We start from the raw sequence: 24,426 nt of genomic DNA on the forward strand, positions 1-24,426 counted from the left end.
TTTTTTTTTTGGGTAAAATGGCACAAGGCTTCTAGGCATTGGTAAAACAAACATATTTGCATACAAACCGTTTTGACATTCCGACAGCACTCGCATCTAAGCCAAAACTGGACAAACTACATATTAGCTGTTTCCCTTTGTGCAGCTTACTGAATCTATTTCAATCCAAGGGAAAAAATAGAAGAAAAATCAACAGACTTTGAATGAAATTTTCTGTGTAAAATCTTTGAGGGGCATTTTCCCTGGGAGGAAAACCGAGAGAGAAGTAATCCGAAAAACTGCAGAAATCAAGAAGCCGGCCTGTAGTAGCCATAGACTCCATAGAAGGTCTGTGTCAAAGTAAGCACTAGCAAAACGAAAGCAGCGATGACGGAAATGATCGCCCAGGGACTGCTAAAGTAATTGTGCTTGAGGCTGGCTCTCCAGGCATTCCACCTGTGGTTGTAGTATCTGTTCATCTCCACAGACAGCGTAGAGAGGTAACTGTCGTTGATGTCGAAGACCACCTCCTGGCAAAGCCGGTTGAAGAGGTCAGCGACCTCGGCGTCGCTCCCAAGCCAGTGCTCGATGATCCCGCAGTAGTGTAGGTACCCGACGTCCTCGGGGGAGTTGATCAAGTTGTCCATGAAGATTACGTACGAGGTGATATCATTGCTGCAATCGAAGTGAGACTGCTCGAAGGCTATCAAGTTGAGGAAGAGTGACCTTGTCCCATCGTGTATCAGAAGTCGCGGGATCTGGAGGATCCCGTCCTTGAACTGGATGTCCCAGAATCTGTCCGTCTTCCTCTTTTTGAACTTGATCCCGGCTTCCCGGAGCTCCGTCACGCAGTGGATGAGCTGCTGCCGCCTCTTGTCGGCAACCCGGTTGGAGTGCGACCATCGCTTCATCCACGCCCTCGGCTCTGGCTTTGGGCCCGACCGGAGGAGGCTCTGCCGGAACACTTCGAGGCAATGGAGCTCGCTCTGGTCTGATAATGGGTCGAAGGTGGTGGCGTAGCCGAGAGACTTCAACCTGTTGCGGCTAAGCTTGGTCAAAGGCTCATCCGTCGGCATCAGAGGGTCGAAGAACCGGAGCGCTAGCTTGGCCACGAGCCCCTTCTGGTCGGGGTTGCCGAGCTGGAGGCCGAGCAGCTGGTCGAGTATGAAAAGAGGGATCTGATTCTCGAGCATGATCATATCTCGCTGAAGTGTGTGCATCGATCCCCGCATCGAGAAGACGGGGTCATTGCGAGGGTAGCCAAGTTCCTTGAACCCCTCGGTGACACCCCGGAACAGCTCGATCACAAAGCACCCGTCGAGAACCATCATCTCCATGAACTCGTTGCTGCTCATGGATATCGTCCCCTCGTAGCAGGCACGAGCTTTCTCCTCGACCTCCTTCACCGAGTCTAGATAGAGGCATATCTCGTGACCAGTGCGCCTGAGGATGCGGTGGAGGCAGCGCCACTTGTGCCGGTCCATCTGGCGGAGGCGCTTCTTCCCGTGGTGGTACGGCCCGACGGAAACAATCTGGGGGATGTAGGCCTTGTCCTCGCCATCCTTGAGATAGTGCGGGATCCGATAAATGGAGAGCTTCGCCCATGAGCAGGCCTCGTCGTCCTGGCAAGCTTGCTCGAGCTTGTCTCTGATGGAGATGACCCATTCGGACTCAGGAGGGCCCGGCTCGTCTTTGGAGACGTTTTCGGCTCCGCTGTTCTCGGCCACGATCCGGAGAGCCTCGGATGGTTCTTGCTGTAGCTTGCGAACATGTTGGTCCTGAGGCTGCTCCTGTTGTTGCTGGTGGTGGCGAAGTATCAATTCTGTGGATGCATTGGTGGCTGATTTCTTGGGGAGTCCAGATTCCACGGTTTCTCTGAGCTTGAGGGTGATCAAATACCAACTCAAGAGCTCCTTGTTGTAAACAGCAACCATTTCTCTTGCCTATGTTTCTCTGCCTTTGCCTTTCTTGGTTTTTGATCTTTGAACTGATAGCTTTCTCAACACGCACGCAAAAGTAAAAAAGAAAGAAAAGAAGCAGGAGGAGTGGTATTGGTCCATGTCCAGGGAAGCTGGAACAAAGGAGAGTTTTTTCCCGCGACGAGATCCAAAAGGAGCTTCATGTATTCTTCTTTATTGATTATTTTAGGTGAAGCTTATCAATTGGGCGGAGGAGAGGTCATGTGGACCACCCCGCAATAGCATAAAGAATGATCTGTGTTGAAACTTCTAGGTAATGTTACTACCTTTTCTGGCATAAGTTCCCCACCCACATCTGCATTTCTTGAGTCATCCATCCCTCATCAGCACCCAATTGAAAGTAGGGTTAATATCACAAAAAAGTTCAAATTGGTACCATTATGATAAATTTATTTTAAATTATTTTTTTTACAACGAAAAATCCTAAACCGGTATATCTGTGATAAATTTATCCCAAATTATTTTTTTGACCATCAAAAGCTTTAAACTGGTACATATCTGATAATTTTACCATAAATTAATTTTTTTGACCACGAAAAATAATAAATCGATACACCTGTGACAAATTTACCTTTCATTAAATTGTGTTAATGCCATGCAAAATCTCAAATTGATACATTTGTGACAACACAGTAGGTAAAATCTCAAATTAGTACACTATCAATTGTTACGTGTTATCCAACTCGGGATTTGATGAATGGATTGTAAGTTTGTCATAGATGTACCAGCTTGTGGTAAATTCATCACAAGTGTACCGGTTTAGAGTTTTTTGTGGTCAAAAAAATAATTTGAGATAAATTTGTCACCGTTGTAACAATTAAGGGTTTTCCGTAATATTAACCATTGAAAGTATAAAAAAAACAATATCTCTGTGCCCGTCAAAGTCACCATCTCCCTGTCGCGCGTGAATATGCGCTTTGCGTTTCTGCTCATACGGTGGTTATGATGAATACGACATGAATTCTAATTTAAAGGACATGCGACAAGGAGCGGTGAAATTATATGATGTGGAAAATCATGCATGAATGACAAGAAAAACATGGCACGTGACGTACAAGAATGTATTCTATCCTATATGCATATGAATGTCATTTTTCTTTTGAATTTTTGGATGAATTTTCGAGATAAATTAATTACTAAAATGAAAGTTCGTCTAAAGATTGATAACGATTAATATAAGTTAAGAAATTGATTCCTCAAAGTCTAGTTTTGAATTAAGGGTCTTCTTAACATTCAATTCCATGAAAATTCCATTCTAGACCATGATTGATGTTTTTTTTTTAAAATAAAAATTGCAAATCAAATAAACAAATAATATGGCTTGAGCATAATACACCTTTATATCTAAATTTTCAAATTCAATTCGCCTCATACCCAATGGTTCGGGTTGGATTGGGAATTGTATTCGATCGTACCAGGGGATTAGGTTGGATGGTGAATTAAAGTATTGTATTAAAGTTGTATCCAAATGTTATGGGTTGGATAGTGAAATTCAATTTCATGAAATTGTCGATCCGATCCAAAGGGCATTGGATTTGATGACCAATTTCAATGTGTGGATGATATCGTACTTCTAAGTTGAAGTTGAATAGCCATCCTATTGCATATATTCATCTAGACTTTAGGCGTAAGGGAGCATGAATTGTAAATTATTTGAGTTAAAAAATAAGATAAGATAATGCTTAAAAAATTCGGTTGACTTAAAATTGGGGGTGCTGAATTTTAAAGGGCAATCTTGCCCTATCCACAAGCAATCACATCTTAAAAAATATGCAATTCACAAAGATATTTCACAATATATGCAATTATTCAATAAAATATGCTCAGAATTCAACTCAATTAATTTAGGCAACATAATTTTCGAATATTTTAAAGGTGAGAAATGTTACCTAATTCGACGAATTTGATTGCCAAACTCGAACTAAATCGAAGCCGACTTGATATTTCTCATGGATCTAAATTCACAATTCACGTTTGGTGAAGTATCGCTAGCGATTCGGTGACGGATCACCTATGTGGACAACAATTCATCAACTCGCAATACGGGTTGGACAAGGAGGGAAACAACAATTTAGACCTGTAAAATCAGCAACAAGTAGTGCAATAGCAATAGCAGCTTCGGTCCAGTGCTAGCAAGAAATCCAAAACCCGTGCCGACGGCAAAACCGAGGCGTTGGTAGCTTCTCAGCCCGTGACTCGGACTTACGACCCTTTGGATCTTCAACCACCAGCAGTGACTTCGAACAGAGGGAAAGGCAGGAGCAGTGTTGAAAGTTTCGGACCTGCTTCTTGAGTCTCGGCCGGACAGGGGCAAGACAAGACCGTCCGAGCGAAACGGCAACGGTAGGGATCGGTGGAGGCTGTTGCAGCAATGGTGGGGTAGGTGAAATTTAGGGGGCTTTTTTCCAAACCAAGTGGAAAAAAATGTCATTATCAAATCAGGTGTGAAATTTTTTTATTTATCGAATCATGTGTCACTCGGTAGTCTTGCTGCCGAGCGGGAGATGATTCGATAGTCACACCGCCGAGGGGACCGGCGGGGGGCTCGCTCGGCGGTTCGAGTGCCGATTGGGCTCCCGCTCGGCATTCTACTTGCCGAGCGGGGTGTCCGCCCCCCACACTTAGAATCTTGTTTATTTGATTCTTTTTCATTTTAACTTCATATGTTTTTTATGTTTATATTTTTTTGACTTATAATTTTGTTCTTTTGAAGCTCATTTTTGTAATGTAATTAGCAATATTTAATTACTTAAGATATATAAAAAAACATGGGATCTTCTTAATAGACAACAAGTTAATTGCAATTACATATACTAATGATGTCGTCTTCCTACATGACCTCATTTTCAGCAAATGAAGTTTTCTCGGTTGATCGGGAGGTCTAGTAGTGTGCTGACGAGAACGAGGATCCAGTTGAGTAGGATGTGTTGATGACGAAGGCATATTTTGGGAAAATATGCCATATCCTATTGTAGGAGGGACTAGATAAAAATAAGAGAAATCGGGTCCATATTCTGAAGAAGAACTAGACAAAGGATGCGGATTTGGATCGTTAAATGTTCTAGCAAACTGGGTGGACCATGTATAGAAATGTTGGTTGAACCCCCGAGTGAACTCGGGAGCAAAATTCGTCCTATGGTATTTCATGGAATAGGGGATGACATCATCATCTTGATGAGTTCGATGAGTCCTTTGGGTCAGCCGAACAGTCTTAGGGGGTCATTCTTCTTGTTCGGCCCAACGGGTGCTTCTGTAGTTACCGGTACCATTGTTAACCGCCTCTCCTCATTTTAGGCATATAGCATTGCCCTAGCTATCGTCTTCACTTCTGTCCAAGCCTCGGGAGATGGACTGACCGAATCTATGATATGTACGATCCGTTCGACGCCATTACCTTAGTAATGATATCAAAATTAACAAAAGTTATCGAATGCCAATAAGTTATGTTACTTAAAAATAAGTAATGAATTAAATTGAAACTGTTTGTACGAACCGTTGAACCCATTGCGGTTCCCGCAACTGAAATCCACTTTCGTGTATGTTGACGGAACCACTCCATATATCTTGAATGAAAGTGGAGTACTTCTGTTGTATTTATATCATGGACTATACGTTCGACACGCCTGTTCCACAAATCGATCCACCGTCTGTGCTTATTCACCCAATCCATTCTAGGTGGTGTGTTATCAATATCATGTAAGGCAGTATGATTGTAGGGATCCTTAGGTATTGGCTGGTGTAAACCAAACTATCGAAGTACTCGGTCCGGATAGTGCCACTAAACTATCCAGTGACGGATGAGTGGGACTTTCGCCCTCAAATAGTGTTGTCCATGTAGGCAGTAATATGGTACATCCTCTTCAATGCTATCATAAGGCTCTCAAGTAAACCGTTATCGTAGTGAAACATATCAAATTAAATGAAAAATTAATTTAAAAAGTAACATGAAATTGAACTCGCTCGTTGCTATCATTATTTACATATTCGGATCCCTTTCGATTAAGTTGGTAATGCAGATGTTTCACAGTATATGTGGGGACATCAATTGTAGTTCGGCCTCGATTCCATTTGCACAAACATAAAACTTTAGATTTTCATGTATTATACGCAATGCAAAGAATTAATGATGCACGAACCGAAAAGACAATATATCACATACCGAGCATCGAAAGGTGCATTTGGAAAAGGAGCATCGGAAGTCGGACTAAGGGAGACACATTTGAAACGCTCCCACGTCCACATCTGCAATACATATAGGGCACTACTCATTTGCTTCTCATCCGGATCGGTTGCATGGCATAGCTCTCGATACAATCACATGGCGTAGGTGCCTCGATGTTCGCCAATAATTGGAGAAACAACAAACTAACCGGGGCACCTGATTTGTCCGAGAAATAGATTCTCAATCAGGCGGAGAATGAATGCCTTAGCATGGTGCAATACAGTGATGTCATCGGCATATTGCGGAGGATGATGAAAGTTTTCACTCAACCATCTTAAATTTATCTGCGTGCCATGCAATTGAGCTGGGTGAACACCAAACAGTTCTTCACAGAGAGTGCCCCAATTCCAATCGGTAGGGCCAGTAATCGCAAGCCCATTGATGGGAAGCCCTGTGATCATCGTAATATCTTGCAGCGTAATCGTAACTTCACCTTTCGACATATGGAAGGTGTAGGTCTCGTGCCTCCATCGCTCAATCAATGCTGTAATCAAATGTCAATCAAGCCGGACAAATCCTATCTTATAAACACCGTAAAATCCTAAATCTTGCAGATAATGGACTATGCACGGATCAAGTTCACTTATGTATAGCGCCGCTCGTTGACATCTAAAGACCGCAATCGCAGGCATTTGTGAAATGTCACATGAACTATTAGTGACAATTTTCATAATGTCGTTACAAATGACAGTTCACCTGCTAAATTCCTTAGTTATCTTAGCATCCCATACGGCTTGTGATCTATGTCGGGCCCGCCCAATAAGTAATGAACCATGCTCATGCCCCAGCTGAATGTGACTCCTCCGTGCCATATCAATAGAATTGTGAGAAATCGATAAAATTTCGTGACTTTAGTGAGTGATCGAGGGAGAGCGCGAAAGTTGAGTGAGTAACCGAGGGAGGAGAGTTGAGGGTAAGGGATGAGAGCCTTCGGCACTATTTAAAAAAGCAGAGCCGAAGGGCTCTCTACAGCCCATTGAAGGCGTTGCGGGAGGGGGGCCCCGCTCGGCGGTCACACTGCCGAGCGGGGCCCCTCCTATTGTCGTACCCTGCGGTGCCAATAATGGTGTTGGGGGCGAGGCTCCCATGCTCCGCTCAATAATATGATCGCTGAGCGGGGGCCCGCCCCCTTGTACCGCCGCAACGCCTGTGAGGGGTAGGCGGCTGCAGCGCCATTCATGAGTGTTATAGACGATTAAAGGTTTTCGACCGGATGTTTTGGACTTTCAAGCAAATGATTGAAGGTTTCAAAAGTTGTCGTCCTGTGATATTTATTGATGGTACTTTCTTGTACGGGAAATACCGGGGAACGCTCTTTTGTGCGGCCTCACTTGATGGCAACAATCATAATTTCCTGTTGGCATTTGCTGTGGTCGATCGGGAAAATGCCGACAATTGGCTGTGGTTTATGAATATGTTGCTGAGATATGTCACCTGAAGGGATGATATTTGTGTAATATCGGACTTGCATTTTAGGATTCAACAAGCAATGGAGATAGCACGGCGGCGTCCTCCACATGCCCATAATAGATATTACATTTGTCACATTGTCATCAACTATAAAAAATATTTGAAAAATGACGATGGCGTAAGACATGTTGAGATGGCGGGTAAACAGTGAAATTCATAAATTCCAAGAAAATACGTGTTCATAAATTTTACAATAGTGTACTAATTATTATTGTAATGTACAGCTTACGCGAATCAACAGCGGAAGTTCGATTTTATGATCAACCGAATTAGGGAGTTCGATCCACCCATAAGCGCATGATGTGATTAGATTCCAAGAAAGAAATGGACAAATGCTTATGATAAAATGATGAGATATGGATCAATGAACACAAATTTAGTTAAATCGATCAACGGGATGCTGAAACCCGTTCGTGGTCTATCAATAACAGCCATGATCGAGAATATATTTTACCAGTTATTCTACTATTTCGACACGAGGAGAACGATGTACACAATGCAGAAGGCCAACAGATGGGTATATATGCAACTTGCAGGTGAAACACTCCTGAAAAATAGTGAAAAGCAAATAAGCATCAAGTGAGATGTTTCGACTCTGAAAGAAGGGTCTACAAAGTGAAAACTGGACGTGATAGAACCAAAGGATTTGAGGATAACAAACATATAGTGTACCTAGACATGCAAACATGCACATGTGGAAAATTTGAACAGCTGAAAATTCCTTGTTTCCACGTAATTGTAGTATGTCAAGTACATGCAATTGATTACAATAGGTTTGTACATGAATGCTATATGTTGGACAAAACCTTTAGTGCTATCAATACATGTTTCATCTGTTATGGCATCATGATTATTGGGATAAACCCGATGAGTTACCATTAGTGCCAAACCCAAGCTGTGTTAGCAAGGCCTCGTGCATCTTGGATACGTAATGAGATGGACTGGAGAACTCCGAGCGGTAGCGATTCGTGTAATCATTGTACAAACTTGGAAAATCAAGGCGGAATAAGCAAAAATGTGCGCACGGATCGGCTCGAGAATAGATCATAATTATATCAATTATGTAGAATAGTTTGATGAAACTTTTGTAATGTTATAATATCGTTTAACAATCATATTTATTAAAATAATTTTTTCATGAATTTTATAGTAGATGTGTGAATTTTTTGTAATATTACAATATCTCAATTTCGCGATATTTCTTGAGTTCTTCCGTTCGATGTCTACATTACATATGCGAATTTATCATAATGTTATAATTACATATCTTAAGTAATTAAATATTAATAATTATATTATAAAAATGAACTTCAAAAGAACAAAATTATAAATAAAATAAACTTTATATAAAAATGTAAAAAGCATATGATATTAAAAAAAATTAACCAGTTATGGCCGGGAGTTGCTCGCACCTAGAACGCCGAGTGGTGGTTCGCTCGGCACCCAAACTGTTGAGCGGACTTCGCGGTGGCCCCCACGGTAGTAGGACTCTCGCATTAGCTCCCGCTCGGCGGTAAGGCTGCCGAGCGGCACCTGGTCCGGTAAATATATATATTTTTGTAATTGATTCAGTAATTATTTTTTTTTACACCTAATTTGGAAAAAAGCCCAAATTTAGGTGTCAACAAATAGTGCATTAATGCTAAATTAAATATTAAAAATGATCCAATTATTCTCATTAGTAAATAATCATTGATTTTTATGAATGAAAATGGCAGTTGAAATTTAGGTATCAACAAATAGTGATAACAGTGGAAGAGTAAAAGAATGAGAGAATAAAAAGAAGAAAAATGGTTATACCACGAAAAACTCTACACTGGTACATCTATGACAAATTTACTCCAAACTATTTTTCTTTTTTGGTAAAAACCCCAAACTATTTTTTTTATCACAAAAAATCATAAACTAATACACATTTAATAAATTTACCCCAAACTGATACACATGTGACAAATTTACTCTTTGTTAGTTTTTATTAAATTTTATTAGAAAACTATTAAGTTGGATGACATTGAGGGTAAATTTGTCATATGTGTACTAGTTTGAATTTTTTTATTGTCAAAATAATTAATTTGAAGTAAATTTATTATAGATATATCGGTTTAAGGTTTTTTTTTGGTCAAAAAAATAACTTTGGGTAAATTTATCAAAGGTGTACTAATTTTTGTTGTAAAAAAAAATTTGAAGTGAATATTTCATAGATGTACCGGTTTTGGGGTTTTTAAAAATTTGAAGTGAATATTTCACAGATGTACCAATTTTGAGATTTTTTCTTGGTATTAATCCTAAGAAGAAAAAGGGATCTAATTCGGTCAACTGGAAATGCTTAACCTGATTTCTTGAGCCTAATGGAATTCGCACAACCAAGGCCCAGAGAGAAGTGAAAGGCTCACAAGCTAAGTTGAATTGGAAATTCATCTTGGCCCGGAATCTCAAGGTCCAGAGAGAAGTGAAAGGCCCGGGTTTCTCTCTCCCTTCTCCATTTCTCTCTTTGGTCTCTCAAGGGAAAATTAAATTCGTTGAAGCACGCGGCTCTGATCGTCACCAACAGATTTGTTTCTCTCTCTCTCTCTCTCTCTCTCACACACACACACACACACACACACACACACACACACACACACACACATACAAATTCCCTCACAAAAGCTTCTCTTTATTCATTTTTGCAGAGAGACAAAAGAAAACCCAAGAATATAGAACCAAGGGAAAAAACTCTGGACTCATCGGGCATCGTATGGGCTATTTTGACGCCAATAATCTGTTAGCTCGTGATATTTGTATCCTAATTTGTTTTACCTAAAACTAGACCTTATATCACCAACCAGCTTCATCTCCCACTTAATGTCACTCCTCTCGAGACATCCCATAACACTGAAAACGTTTTTAAACCACATAAAACATTTTTAGTGTCCATCCAACAAGAGGCAGACTCTCTGAGCATGAATTGTAATTTGCAACATGATTCCTAGCATCAGAACAAGAACAACAAGAGAATTACCTCCACCCCAATCCCCCGAAACAAAAAAAGAAGAAGAAGAAGAAGAAAGGAGGCATTGACTAGTTTATTTTTGGACTTAGGAACGAGATCATTATCTTCACCAATTCACAATCTAGTCAGGCCAATTCATAATTGTACAAACAATCCCTGCTCTCGAGACGTTCCACAAGATTGGGACCGACACATAGGTCCACAATGACGGTGCGAGCTAAGGCGGACTTTTGAACGAAATCACCATAAAGAAGGGCAACATCTTGAGATCCTAGAAGGAAAATCTCAATTCATGTGTCCGCATTATTTCACTACTCTGACTTCATTTCAATTTATTAGGCATGAATCGGAACGAAAAGTCTATCAAACTCAAAACACAACAAAAATGTCACTTTTCAACACTTACCAACGGTGACGGACCGGGAAAAAAGAAGAAAAACACTTACCAGCGGTAGCCAAATTCAAAGCCAAAAAAGGAAACTTTCAAACATCCACAGGGACACTTAAGCATATCTTTGGTACGATTGAAGGTGAAGGCCCAACCCTATGTAGCACGAACATAACATGTGACACGCGACACGACACGACACGACACGACATGCCAACATGTGATTTCTCAAAAAATGAGGAACTCTGACACGTTGGGACATGTTTTATATTAAATGTATATTTTTATTTATACATGAAAAGTTATTATGTATATACAAAAATATCAGTAATGAGTTTATTTTTCTTCTTTGTTAGGGATTTATGATTAGTTTTTTTTTAATTGGCTAGGTATTAATTTTGGTGTGACTCGGTATATGACTTTTTTTTTTTGTCAAACAATTAATATACCTAGCCAATTCAACAAATTTCACAATGCTTTGAATGATCATTTAACATGTAGTGATGACTCATCCACCCACAAAATTAATCTAACATCGTTCACCTATCATGGACGGTTTGGACAAGAAGCACTTTACTGTTTTTCTTAGGTGTCGCTTTTTTCACTCCCACTATAGCTAAAATACTCCTAATTACAGTATTTTGACAATATTAGCCCTTGTGGGTCTCATCTCTTTTAAGCATCATTTTTGTTTGCTTGTGATGTCCCGTTTGTTTTCTTCGTCTTTTCTCGTGGGTCCCATTTTTCTCCTTTCTTTTTTACTTTAATATGTTCTTTCTTAATCTAATCATGTTTCAAGCTATGGTAGTACCTGTGGAAAAAAAAGAAGAATACTCTCCTTCGTGGTCTTCCTCTATCACTTCGTCCAGACCACGCCGCACTCTCTGGTTTTTGAATCTTTAGCCGGAGTTTGATATCCATGATCACAATAGACCTAAAGACTATCGTATTGAACTTCTTAATGGCAATTAGAACGTGGGAATTCGGATAATTGATAGGCAACAAAGCCTCCTCATTGTATAAGGGCTTGTACTTGAGGTGTCACGCCCTCCACCCATCGAGCATGCCAACATCCCATCACGATCGTTAAGTTGTGATGTCCTAAGATGGGTCATGGATCTATTCATTTTATCTTTTAATTAAGCACATGTGAAACGTGCTACTCCCCAGACAACAACTATACAATAGGGGTAGAATAGAAGGACATCACATCAATATTAGCAAAAGATCAATTTTATTTATTTATATCGTTAACCTTAAGAAGTATATTTACACACAAGTCCTACCTCGGGGCCACCTCCTACAACCACACAAAAGATACCAATTTAAGGTCGGGGTTAACACTACTTCAAAAAGAGACCAATGTCTACGTCCATCTCAGAACAAGCTCTTCATCGCTAGGGTCCTAAAAATTGGTTAACAACAATAGATGAGGTATAAAATCTCTATGAGTCAACGCCTAAGTCCGAGCAAGACATTGATTCGCTCAAGGCGGCTTGAACATGCAAGTCAATGTCGATAACGGACCAGTAATGTGCAACTCTTGCAACTATATAGCTACCACGTGATCAAGCGCAACTCAACAGTTAACCATCAATCACATGCCAGCTTCCCTCGCCTTAGCTTACATATTATACAATACTCAATATGGCATTCAACCACACATAAATCAAGTCTCATGACCAGAATACTGATCACAACTTTCATGCACAATGCGTTACAATATACACGAGTATGCCAACACATAATTATAAGCAACCTAACTTTGCCTTGGCACGTGCCTTGCACGTTACAACTACCGTATACAATACAATGCAATAAATAACTAATATAATCGAACACACTGTCAACCTTCTTGTGCACAGTGCACTTAAGTATACTCTTGTTATTACGGCCACTCATGATGCGCCTGTTCTCATACGAGGATCTTCCAGCTCTGTCGTGCATTTACTCGGTCGAGGGCACACCCGTCTTCCTACGGAGGTTTTCCGGCTGTACTAGGTATTTATCCATTCGATCAATTACGGCCGATCGAGAGCATGACGGTCTTCATACGGGGGTCTTCCACCTGTATTGGGTATTTATCCTTTTAATCAATTATGGCCGATCGAGGGTACGCCCGTCTTCCTACAAGGGTCTTCCAACTCATTCGGGTATTTATCCTTTCAATCAATTACGGCCGATCGCGGGCACGCCGGTCTTCCTACGGGAGTCTTCCGACTCATTCGGATATTTATCCTTTCGATCAATTACGGTCGATTGAGGGCACTCTCGTTTTTATATGGGGGTCTTCCGACTCATTTAGGTATTTCTCGAATTAATGCAACTCTTATGCTAAATAAGCAGTAAATAAATCGCGCGTGATTAGATACACGCAATTCAACCCCCAACTCGGCATGCTTCCCTATCCAAACATCCTTGAGGATTGCCGATCAATTTATTTAGTTATATAAGCCAATTTATATGGCTATTTCTAATATCAACATCACAATTCAAGCATAAACAATCACAATTTAATATATCAAATAATCCGATAGCTTATCGCCTAAATAGCAATAACTTATTACTAATTAATAAATCCTTAGCACCTAAATAGTGATAGCTTTGTACTCAACAACCGATAGCTTATCATATAAATATCGATAGCTTATCATAAAATTTTCGATAGCTTATCATATAAATATCGATATCTTATCATGCAAATATTGATAGCTTATCATAAAATTATTGATAGCTTATTATAAAAATATCGATAGCTTATCATACAAAGATCGATAATTTATCATAAAATTTTTGATAGTTTATTATAAAAATATCGATAGCTTACCATAAAATTCTCGATAACTTAACATCAAATCCTTGATAGCCTATTGTCCAAATCTTGATAGCTCAACATCAAAATTACCGATAGCTTATAGACCAAAGTTAACTAACCCAATCATGGTTAACAAACGTAACTATGGTTAACATAAAGCAACTACAGTTAATTAAAAGTAACTACGGTTAACAAAAAGTAGCTATATTTAACTAAAAGTAACTACGGTTAACGAAAAGTAACTATAGTTAACTAAAAGTAACTGCGGTTACTTTAATTAACCAGGGTTGACTTAAATTAACCGTGTTCAACTAACTTAACCATAGTCTCTAATTTAACCTCACCATAGTTAACTAAACTAATTTGTCATTAACACTAATTAATCTATTCTCTAAATGTAATTAATGTCCTAAGAAGAGTTTAGGGGTTAATTCACAAACACAACGGTCGACGACGACGAATGATTTGCGGCGACGACTCTAGTGGCCTAGAGGCATTGCGGTGGGCAAGGTCGGCGGCGACGACAACCCGCGGCGGCATGGCGGTGAACGATGAGCGGCGGAACTTGAATCAACGCCAAACAAACTAGGTCTCCACTAATCAGCCTTTGTCCATCATGTATTCATGAAAATCCAATGGTTTCTTTGACAATCAGCCCGCAGATCTGAGTTACCCTCAATCTTACGATCTTGTAGGAGAAAACAGAGCTCAATTTGCCCTCCGGACAAGCTCAAACGAGCGATTTTTTCTTGAGCACGCAAAGAAAAGCGAGAGAGAGAGAGAGGGAGCTCGAGATGGGGAAAGGTTTTTCACAAAAATTGAGGGGGAAGAGAGGAGAGAAAGAGAGGGTCACAGCTGGCTTGGGGAAGAAGAAAAAGATGGGGCCCACAAGTCAAATCTCCTTCAATGAGTTTTGTCTTTTATGAACAATATCCAAAGGGAATTTGGTAATTTCACAAGTAAGGGTAGGTTAGTCATTTGGCATAAATGATTAAGAGTACTTTGGTAATTTATCATCAAGAATAAAATGGCAATTTTGCAAAGGGGTAAAATGGTTATTTTAAGGCAAAAGGGTAAAACAGTAAATTTACCCTTAAGGGCAAAATGGTAAATTCACTTCTAACGTTCGGCCAGAACTAGGCTCGGGCGTGAATGACCTTGATACTTTAGTTCGATGGTTCGACTATTTGGGTTTAATTTTCTCTAATCGATGCTACTGAATTTTCTAAATTCCTTTTCAAATCAATTACAATTGCATCCAACCATTGTCCCTTAAATATAAAAAATCCCATCTTATTCATAGAACTCAAAATTTTGGGATGTCACAATCTCCCCTTTTTAGGAAATTTTATTCTCGAAAATTGACATTTAAACTCTTTCCTTATCAAATGCAAAACCCTTATAAGCATCATTTCACTAAACTATGATGCCTTACTACGCTTTCGTTACGCACTACGATTACTTATTTTTCTTAATTGCCATATCTCATAATTTTAACCTTATTTTGAGTCATCACCGACCTTAGTAACTTATAGATTTAACTAACAAACCACAATATGTGTGCCATTATGAACCTTTCATGTTTATTTCCATAATTCTTTGATCAACATGCTTGCCTGTGGTTTTATTGGTTACGGTCTTCGCACAAAGTACAATTTCAAACAAATCTGACGCAATCCTCGGATCTTTGGGAATCAACCTCCAAGCATTCTATGATGCAACCTAGACCTCTGCAGAACACGTCACTGTAGACACATACAAACAACACATCCCTCACACAGACAAGATCTTCTCCGTCAACAACCTCGGAGGTACATAAGAGACTTTCACCAATTTTCCATTAGGCAGCCCGGGCATTTTCACATCTTTGTCCATGGTACTTCAATCCACTCATTGTTCTGTCATTCACCACTCCGATCCTAGAGATGCAATGCTATGCATTTAAAAAAAAAAAATCACTTTGAGAACTAACTTTAATGCAATGTCTCTTTTAATAAATGTCGGGCTTAGCACAACGCTTAGATCCACCTTTCAATGCGTAACTTGGTTCATTCCTGCCCCTATCTCCATCTTAGAAGCCTGCTCGAAGCCACTCATTGCTTAAGCCATTCTGCTCAACGTCACTTCCCGCCCTCATCGGACCGAGTTGTTACGGGTCTATCGGCCTTTACCCGGTTCGTCCCTAAGTTAGGCACCAACTAAGAGGGTCTTGTTCGACATGTCCCATTCCATATATCATTATGGTTTATGGGCATCCTGTACAGCTTGTCCCATACTAAGCGAGGTTTATGAAGTTTGACAAAATATAATATGCTCATGCGTGCACGTTCCTCAAATTTCATTTTAATGCAATAAACACGTGCAATGCACGATCGTCCTCACTACTCGTCACATATCACTCATTTCCACATCAATTCTTATCAGTAAAAAATTTCTAATTCTATAAGCAATCATCACATCTCAAAGATCAATTGCCTCGGATCGATCTATAACTTTATGTCTGATTGCTGTCCGGACAAAACTCATATACATTCAATCGCATTGGCATTTTAGTCCAAACGTTTGTTGTTCACTTTCTTGCGAATCCTTTTTTCATCAATCATGGCCGTTAATAAAAACCAATAACTTAAACCATCAAAGTGCCACACAAATTCAGACCTATGATCCAAAATTATCAATCATCACAATTCCATATCCATAATTGTTCCAAATAGGCTATCCGCCAAACTCCAACAATTCAAATCTAAATCTTCACCTTTCGAATTTGTCATCTAGTTCACCTATCAATCACTACACTATATCCTCAAGTTTGGTCGTTGGCAATCAAAAATCACAATCATATACTCCTATTGGCCCTTCGTTTATAAACAATGAATTAAACCTCAAGCATATTCACCAGCTCAAATCCACGCTTAAAACTTTCCGGTTCTAGTTAGCTTCCTTGCAAATTTCAATTATTTCACCACTTAGGCCATTATTGACAATCTATAACTAAAACCATTAGAATACAATACAAGTTCAAGCCTGTAATCTTTAAGGTTCAGTAGGATGAGCTGATCCTTAATCTCGGGTTTCAGTCCATCCCGAAATCTCCTTGCCCAATCCATAGGGTCTTCCACCAATCTTGGGGCATATCACGACATCTCTGCAAACTTGGCATCGTCTTGATCCATAGACAATTGATTTTGACGTAGAACCAGAAACTCTACCATCTTCTGTTCCCTTGTGCAGTCTGAGAAGTACTTCCCACTAAAAGCTTCCATGAAGACATCCCACACCGGGACCGTATCTTCCGAAAAAATACTTCCTCGAGAGGCTTCCCACCAAATGCTAGTGATACCTTGCGGTTGGTAAGCAGCCAATGTCACTTTATTTTCCTCAAAGCATCTCAACGGGGCAAAGGCTTTCTCTAAATCTTAGATTCACAAGGTTGTAGCCTTTGGATCACTAGCTCCCAAAAACTTCGAGGGCTTAAGCTCTAGAAACTACTTCACCAACTTATGAATCGGTTGAACTCCATTCCTGTTTCCGGCCAAGGGGTCCTCGGCCATCCTTGGTGCATACTTCGATCGTTAGGCAAAATGCAGATTGGTTCCTCACTTGCTGCCCTACTATATCTCTTAAGGTTTCCAATGCCTCTAGAATCCTGTCCACTCTAGGATCCTCTTGAGTTGCCATTCCTCTAGGCACTTTCGTAATATGATTGCTCAATTTGCGGGAACTTTCTCGAACCCCGCTCGACCAAAGTCGATACGCCAAGAGAACTCAAGAATAGTAACCCAAAGATCACTCAACAATCACAAGCACGGGGTTTCAATCGTACTAATTATCCCAAAACACAACGCACCTTATCACTCTAGGGTATGACCAAATGGTTCAGGCTGACCTTGCTCTGATACTACTTAAACGGGGATGTCATGCCCGCACCTATCGAGCATGCCAACATCCCTTCTCGGTCGTTAAGTTGTGACGTCCTAGGATGCGTCACCGACCTATTCATTTTATCTTTTAATAAACCGCATGTGAAACGTGCCACTTCCTAAACAATAAATATACAACGGGGATAGAATAGTAAGACATCACATCAACATTATCAAAAGATTACTTTTATTTATTTATATCGTTAATCTTGAGAAGTATATATACACACAATCCCCACCTCGGGCCACTTCCTATAACTACACGAAAGATACCGGTTTAGGGTTAGGGTTAAAACTACTCCAAAGAGAGATCAATGTCCATGTCCATCTCAGAACAAGCTCTTCATCACTAGGGTCCCGCAAAATAGTTAACAACAACGGGTGAGATATAAAATCTCTATGAGTCAACGCCTAAGTCCAAGCGGGACATTGATTCACTCGGGGCAGCTTAAACATGCGGGTCACTATTGATAACGGACTAATAGTGCGCGACTCTCGCAACGCTCTAGTTACCACATGATTACGTACAACTCAACAGTTAACCATTAATCACATGCCAATGTCGATAACAGACCAATAACGCGCGTGACTCTCGCAACGCTCTCGCTCTCGCTTACCTCGCCTTAGCTCACATATTATATAGTACTCAACATGGCATTCAACCACACATAAATCAATGCTCATAACCAGAACAGTAATCACAACTTTCATACACAATGCGTCACAATATACATTAGTGTGCCAACACACAATCATAGGCAACCTTACTTTGCCTTGGCACGGGCTTTACACATTACAACTATCACGCCCCGCACTCATCGGGTACACCAACATCCCTTTACGGTCGTTAAGTCGTGATGTCCCGGGACACGTTATCGACCTATTCATTTTTTTTTTTTATCTTTGATTAAGCGCATGCGAAACGTGCTACTTTCCTAGACAATACACACACACACACACACACACACACACACACACACACACACACACACACACACACACACACACACACACACACACACACACACATAATAGGGATAGACTAGCGGGCAATCAAGTCAATCAACATTCGGAAAAGATTACTTTTATTTATTTTTCTCATTAACCCTAGGAAGTTTATATGCATACACAAGCCCTACCTTAGGACGGCTTCCTACAACCATTGGAAATATCAAGTTGGGGTTAGGGTTGGGGTTAACACTACTTTAAGCTATTCTAAAAAAAAAAAAAAGAGACCAATGTCCATGTTCTCCACTCAGATCCAACATCACGCTACTCCATAGCTAAGGACCTAAAAACTAATCAACAACAATGGGTGAGATATAAAATTTTCGTCGATCAACTCCTAAATCCAAGCAACGAGCTAGGATGGCCTAAACACACAGGACAACTATTGACAACGGACCAATAGCGTACGACTATCGCTACGCTTTATCCACCACAAGATCGGACACAACCCAACAGTCAAACCTCAATGACATGCAATTTTACCCCGCTTTGGTCCACACAAAGAACAGTATATGTATAACGTGCAATCAATTGCATATAACCAAGGTACCCAGGAAGAAACCTTATTACAACTTTCATGTGCAATGCAATACTATATACACGAGTATGCCAACTTGCAATCATAGGCAATCTTACTTTGCCTTGGCACGCACCTTGCACATTATGAACAATTGTACAATGTAATTAAATGAATAATGTAATCAGAACACATGTCAACCTTCTCGTGCATAGTGCGCTTAAGCATACTCTCATTATTACGGCCACTCATGGCAAGCCCGTCCTCATGCGGGGGTCTTCCAGCTCTACCGGATATTTATTCATTCAATCAATTTCGGTTGATCGAGGGCACGCCTGTCTTTCTATGTGGGTCTTCAGGTTGTATCGGGTATTTATCCATTCGATCAATTACGGCTGATTGAGGGCACACCCGTCTTCATACGGGGGTCTTCCGGCTCATTCGGGTATTTATCCTTTCGTTTAATTATAGCCGATCAAGGGTACGCTCGTCTTCCTACGGGGTCGTCCGACTCATTGGGGTATTTATCCTTTCGATCAATTACGGCCGATCGAGAGCATGCCCATCTTCCTACGGGAGTCTTCCGACTTATTCGGGTATTTTTTGAATTAATGCAACTCTCATGCCAAATAAGTAGCAAATAAATTGCACATGATTACATATGCATAATTCAACCACCAACTCGGCATGCTTCCCTATCCAAACATCTTTGAGGAATTGCCGATCAATTTAGTTATATAAGCCAATTTATATATATATTGACATCATAATTCAAGTATAAACAATCATAATTTAATATATCAAATAATCCGATAGCTTATCCCCTAAATAGCGATAACTTATCATTAATGATGAAAGCTTATCATCTAAATAGCGATAGCTTAGTACTCAACAACCAATAGCTTATTATGCAAATATCGATAGTTTAGTACTCAACAACCGATAGCTTATTATGCAAATATCGATAGTTTATCACATAAATAGCGATAACTTATCATGCAAATATCAATAGTTTATCACAAAATATTGATAGCTTATCATAAAATTTTCGATAGCTTATCATCAAATCTTGGATAGCTTATCGTCCAAATCTCGATAACTTATCGTTAAAATTATCGATAGCTTATCGACCAATGTTAACTAACCCAATCATGATTAACAAAAGTAACTATGACTAACATAAAGTAATTACAATTATCTAATAGTAAATAAGGTTAACGAAAAGTAACTATAGTTAACTAAAAGTAACTACGGTTACTTTGACTAACCGATATTGACTTAAACTAACCGTGGTCAACTAACTTAACCATAATCTCTAATCTAACCAAACTAATCCATCATTAATACTAATTAATCTATTTCGTAAATATAATTAACATCTTAATCAGAGTTTAGGGATTAACTCACAAACTCAATGGCCGGCAACGACTCAATTATGACCGCGGGAGTGACTCGTGGGCACAACAACGATCCACGAACAGGCGTAGTGGACGGCACGAGGCTCGCGGGCACGGGGGCGAAAACGGCAGTCCTCGGCGGTGACAACCCGCAACGGCACGACGATGAATGGCAGAGCTTGAATTGATGCCGAACGAACCGAGTTTGTAACTATCGCCTCTCGTCCTACTCAAATCTATGAAAATTCAACAATTTCTTCGATAATCGGCCCTCGGATCCGAGTTGCCCTCAATCTTACGGTTACATAGGAGAAAATGAAGTTCAATTTGCCTTCTAAAAGAGCTCAACCGAGCGATTTCTTCTTGGACATGCGCAAAAAACTAAGAAGACGGGCTCTCGAGCGTGGGGGAATTTTGGGCAAGACAGCGGCGGTTTGGCTCGGCTCGACTCGTGGTAGTTCTACACGGCGACAATGGACGGCATAGCAGTGATCGATGGTGAGGGACGGTTGATGATGAAAACGGATGGAGGAGGAGAAGGTGGGGTGGCGCAAAAATGAGAGAGAGAGAGAGGACGAAGGGGAAGGGTCGGCTATGAGGGAAAGGAAAGGCGAAAAGAGGGTAGAGAGAGAAAAGAGAGATTTGAGGTGATAGAGCATTAATGGGGGTGGGGCCCACGGGTCAAACCCCATTAATGTTTTCATCTTATATGATTAATATCTAGGGATAAAAAGGTAATTTGGCGCACTGAAGGTAAAATAACCTCACAACTAGGGTTCGGTCGGGGCTAAGCTATAGTGCAAAGTATCTTAGTACTATGACTTAACGGCTCGACTATTCAAGTTTGACTTTCTCTAATCAACGTCTTAGGACTAACCAATTATCATCTATTGTCTCTTAATTCCTCGGAAAATCCAATATTATTCACCATACCGAACTTTGTCGCTAAAATCCATCGAATTTATTTTCTTACGGGCCTTGAAATTTTGAGACATTACAACAACTAATGTATACAATGCAATGTAATAAATAACTAATATAATTAGAACATCTGTAAACTTCTCGTATACGGTGCGCTCAAGCATATTCTCATTATTATGGTTACTCATGGCATGCCCGTTCTCACACGAAGGTCTTTCGGCTCTATCGGGCATTTACTTAGTTGATCAATTATGGCCGATCGAGGTACGTCCGCCTTCCTACGGGGGCCTTCTGACTATACCGGGTATTTATTCATTCGATGAATTACGGCCGATCGAGGGCACGACTGTCTTCATAGTGGTCTTCCGGCTGTACCGGGTATTTATTAGTTCGATCAATTACGACTGATCAAGGGCACGCCCGTCTTCGTAGGAGGTCTTCCGATTCATTCGAATATTTATCCTTTCGATCAATTACGGCCGATTGAGGGCACGCCGTCTTCCGAAGGGGGTCGTCCAAGTCATTTGCGTATTTATCCTTTCGATTAATTACAGCCGATCAAGGACACGTCCGTCTTCATACGGGGGTCTTCCGACTCATTCGGGTATTTCTCGAATTAATGCAACTCTCATGCTAAATAAGTACTGAATAAATCCCCCATGATTACATACATACAATTCAACCACGGACTCGACATGCTTTCTATCAAAACATCCTTGAGAATTGCCGATCAATTTATTTAGTTATATAAGCTAATTTATATGGGTAATCCTAATATCGACATCACAATTCAACTATAAATAATCACAATTTAATATGTCAAATAAACCTATAGCTTATCGCCTAAATAGCGATAACTTATCACTAATTAATGAAAGCTCATCACCAAAATAGTGATAGCTTAGTACTCAACAACCGATAGCTTATCATGCAAATATCGATAGCTTATCATAAAATTCTCGATAGCTTATCACATAAATATCAACAGCTTATCATGCAAATATTGGTAGTTTATCGTAAAAATATTGATAACTTATCACAATATTATTGACAGCTTATTATAAAAATATCTATAGCTTGTCGTAAAAATATCGATTGCTTATCATAAAATTCTCAATAATTTATCATCAAAATCTCAATAGCTTATAGCTCAAATCTCGACAGCTTATTGTCCAAATTACTAATACTTATCAACCAAATTTAACTAACCCGATCATGGTTAACAAAAGAAACTATGGTTAACATAAAGCAACTACAGTTCATTAAAAGTAACTGCGGTTAACGAAAAGTAACTATAGTTAATTAAAAGTAAATACGGTTAATGAAAAGTAACTATAGTTAACTAAAAATAACTATGGTTACTTTAACTAACTAGAGTTGACTTAAACTAATCGTGGCCAACTAACTTAACCATAGCCTCTTGTCACGTCCCAATCCTCGGGAACGCAATATCCTTACCAATTTGCCTCGGGTCATAATGATAACATCTTAGGTACTCTATCGACCTACGATACCATCACATGCATGTGGAAACGTATAACTCCCAAACGCATAAAACAACATGGATAGTTGAATACAAACACCCGTAACAGTAGGAAGTCAAACCATCCCGCTATCAATACAATATCAAAAGTATATCACAGTAACCCTATAGAGCCATAGCCAAGTACAACCCCACACTTTAGGGCGGCTCTTTCGGACCATTAAAAAGACCAAAAAGGTCAAGCATGGTCAGTTGTTTATCTACTCCAAAAGTTATAGCTTCAAAGACTATAAACTCCAAAAGTCAAGCCGAGGGGTCATGGTCGGAAGAAACTTCAACTATGTCATCATTACCTGAGTCAGATTCGGGGTCGGGATCCACTATCTCGCCATCGCGGTTACCCACAAAATCGGAATGATCCCGGTAGGGACCAAAGGCTCGATCGCCATCACGAAGAACCTACGCCCTAAAGGGATGAGGCACCAAATCATCAAAGCATTCCTCTACGCAGATAGTCGTGATGCGTTTTTCCTAGACCTTATTCGTGCCGGGGACCGGGTGACGGGTAACCCGAAACCTAGTGTGAGATGGAATGCCAAACTTAATCGGACATTGCTGATTTGACATCTTACCTTGGACCTGAAAAATGTTACCATAATAGGGTGAGATATAATCTCGGTGAGTTAACGCCTAAGCCCGACTAAGGCGTTGATTCGTCCAAATAGTCTTATCAATCAATTACTTGGCACTAGATAGGTATATCAATCACAAGCAACTTACCTATCGAGATATCATGCATAATGCAATGTGAATGCAACATATGATCAGGTTAAATCAAAGCAATAATCATTCAAATAATCATAATGCATCCGAGCATCGATTAGACATTGTACACTACTTGAGGCCCATTTATTAATTGATAATCCGCGACAAATATTAAAATCTACACTACCCCTTAACGGTGTCTTACGTAAACTTGTGACATTCTGAATTTCGTACCATTTTGAGACTATTGAATGAAGATTATCTACCGATGTACTTCATTTTCATTTCTCAGGGATCCGATCAATCCCGTTTATACCGACCAAAAAGGGAAAGGCTAAGGCACGACAATGTACGTGGACCTAGGAAACTCGAATGAGAATTGACATTTTGACCATAAGAATTGCTGAGGGAATATTTAGAGCTAGTAAAGGTCGATCTAAGGACGATTATGAAATCCATTACTAGCGTTATACGATTGGAGCGCGGGTGATTCTGCTTAACCAATGTATAATTTGCGACATTTTCCTAAATTGGATCTTGACGATCGTGACCTAAGGGACTAGTAATAAA

General features: G+C 40.1%; 1 protein-coding gene across 1 annotated transcript; it reads right to left on the bottom strand.

The window, feature by feature from the left end:
* Positions 1-63: 63 nt before the first annotated feature.
* LOC115742070 (UPF0481 protein At3g47200-like) lies at positions 64-23,565 on the bottom strand. Its single transcript, XM_030676163.2, has 3 exons — positions 23,555-23,565; positions 6,609-6,613; positions 64-1,966 (listed from the first exon to the last, which is right to left on the bottom strand). The coding sequence occupies exon 3, from the start codon at positions 1,911-1,913 to the stop codon at positions 288-290; it is 1,626 nt and encodes a 541-aa protein (XP_030532023.1). The 5' UTR covers positions 1,914-1,966; positions 6,609-6,613; positions 23,555-23,565; the 3' UTR covers positions 64-287.
* Positions 23,566-24,426: the final 861 nt, after the last annotated feature.

This window comes from Rhodamnia argentea, chromosome 11, assembly GCF_020921035.1.
Source record: "Rhodamnia argentea isolate NSW1041297 chromosome 11, ASM2092103v1, whole genome shotgun sequence".
In the NCBI taxonomy this organism is placed as follows: Eukaryota; Viridiplantae; Streptophyta; class Magnoliopsida; order Myrtales; family Myrtaceae; genus Rhodamnia; species Rhodamnia argentea.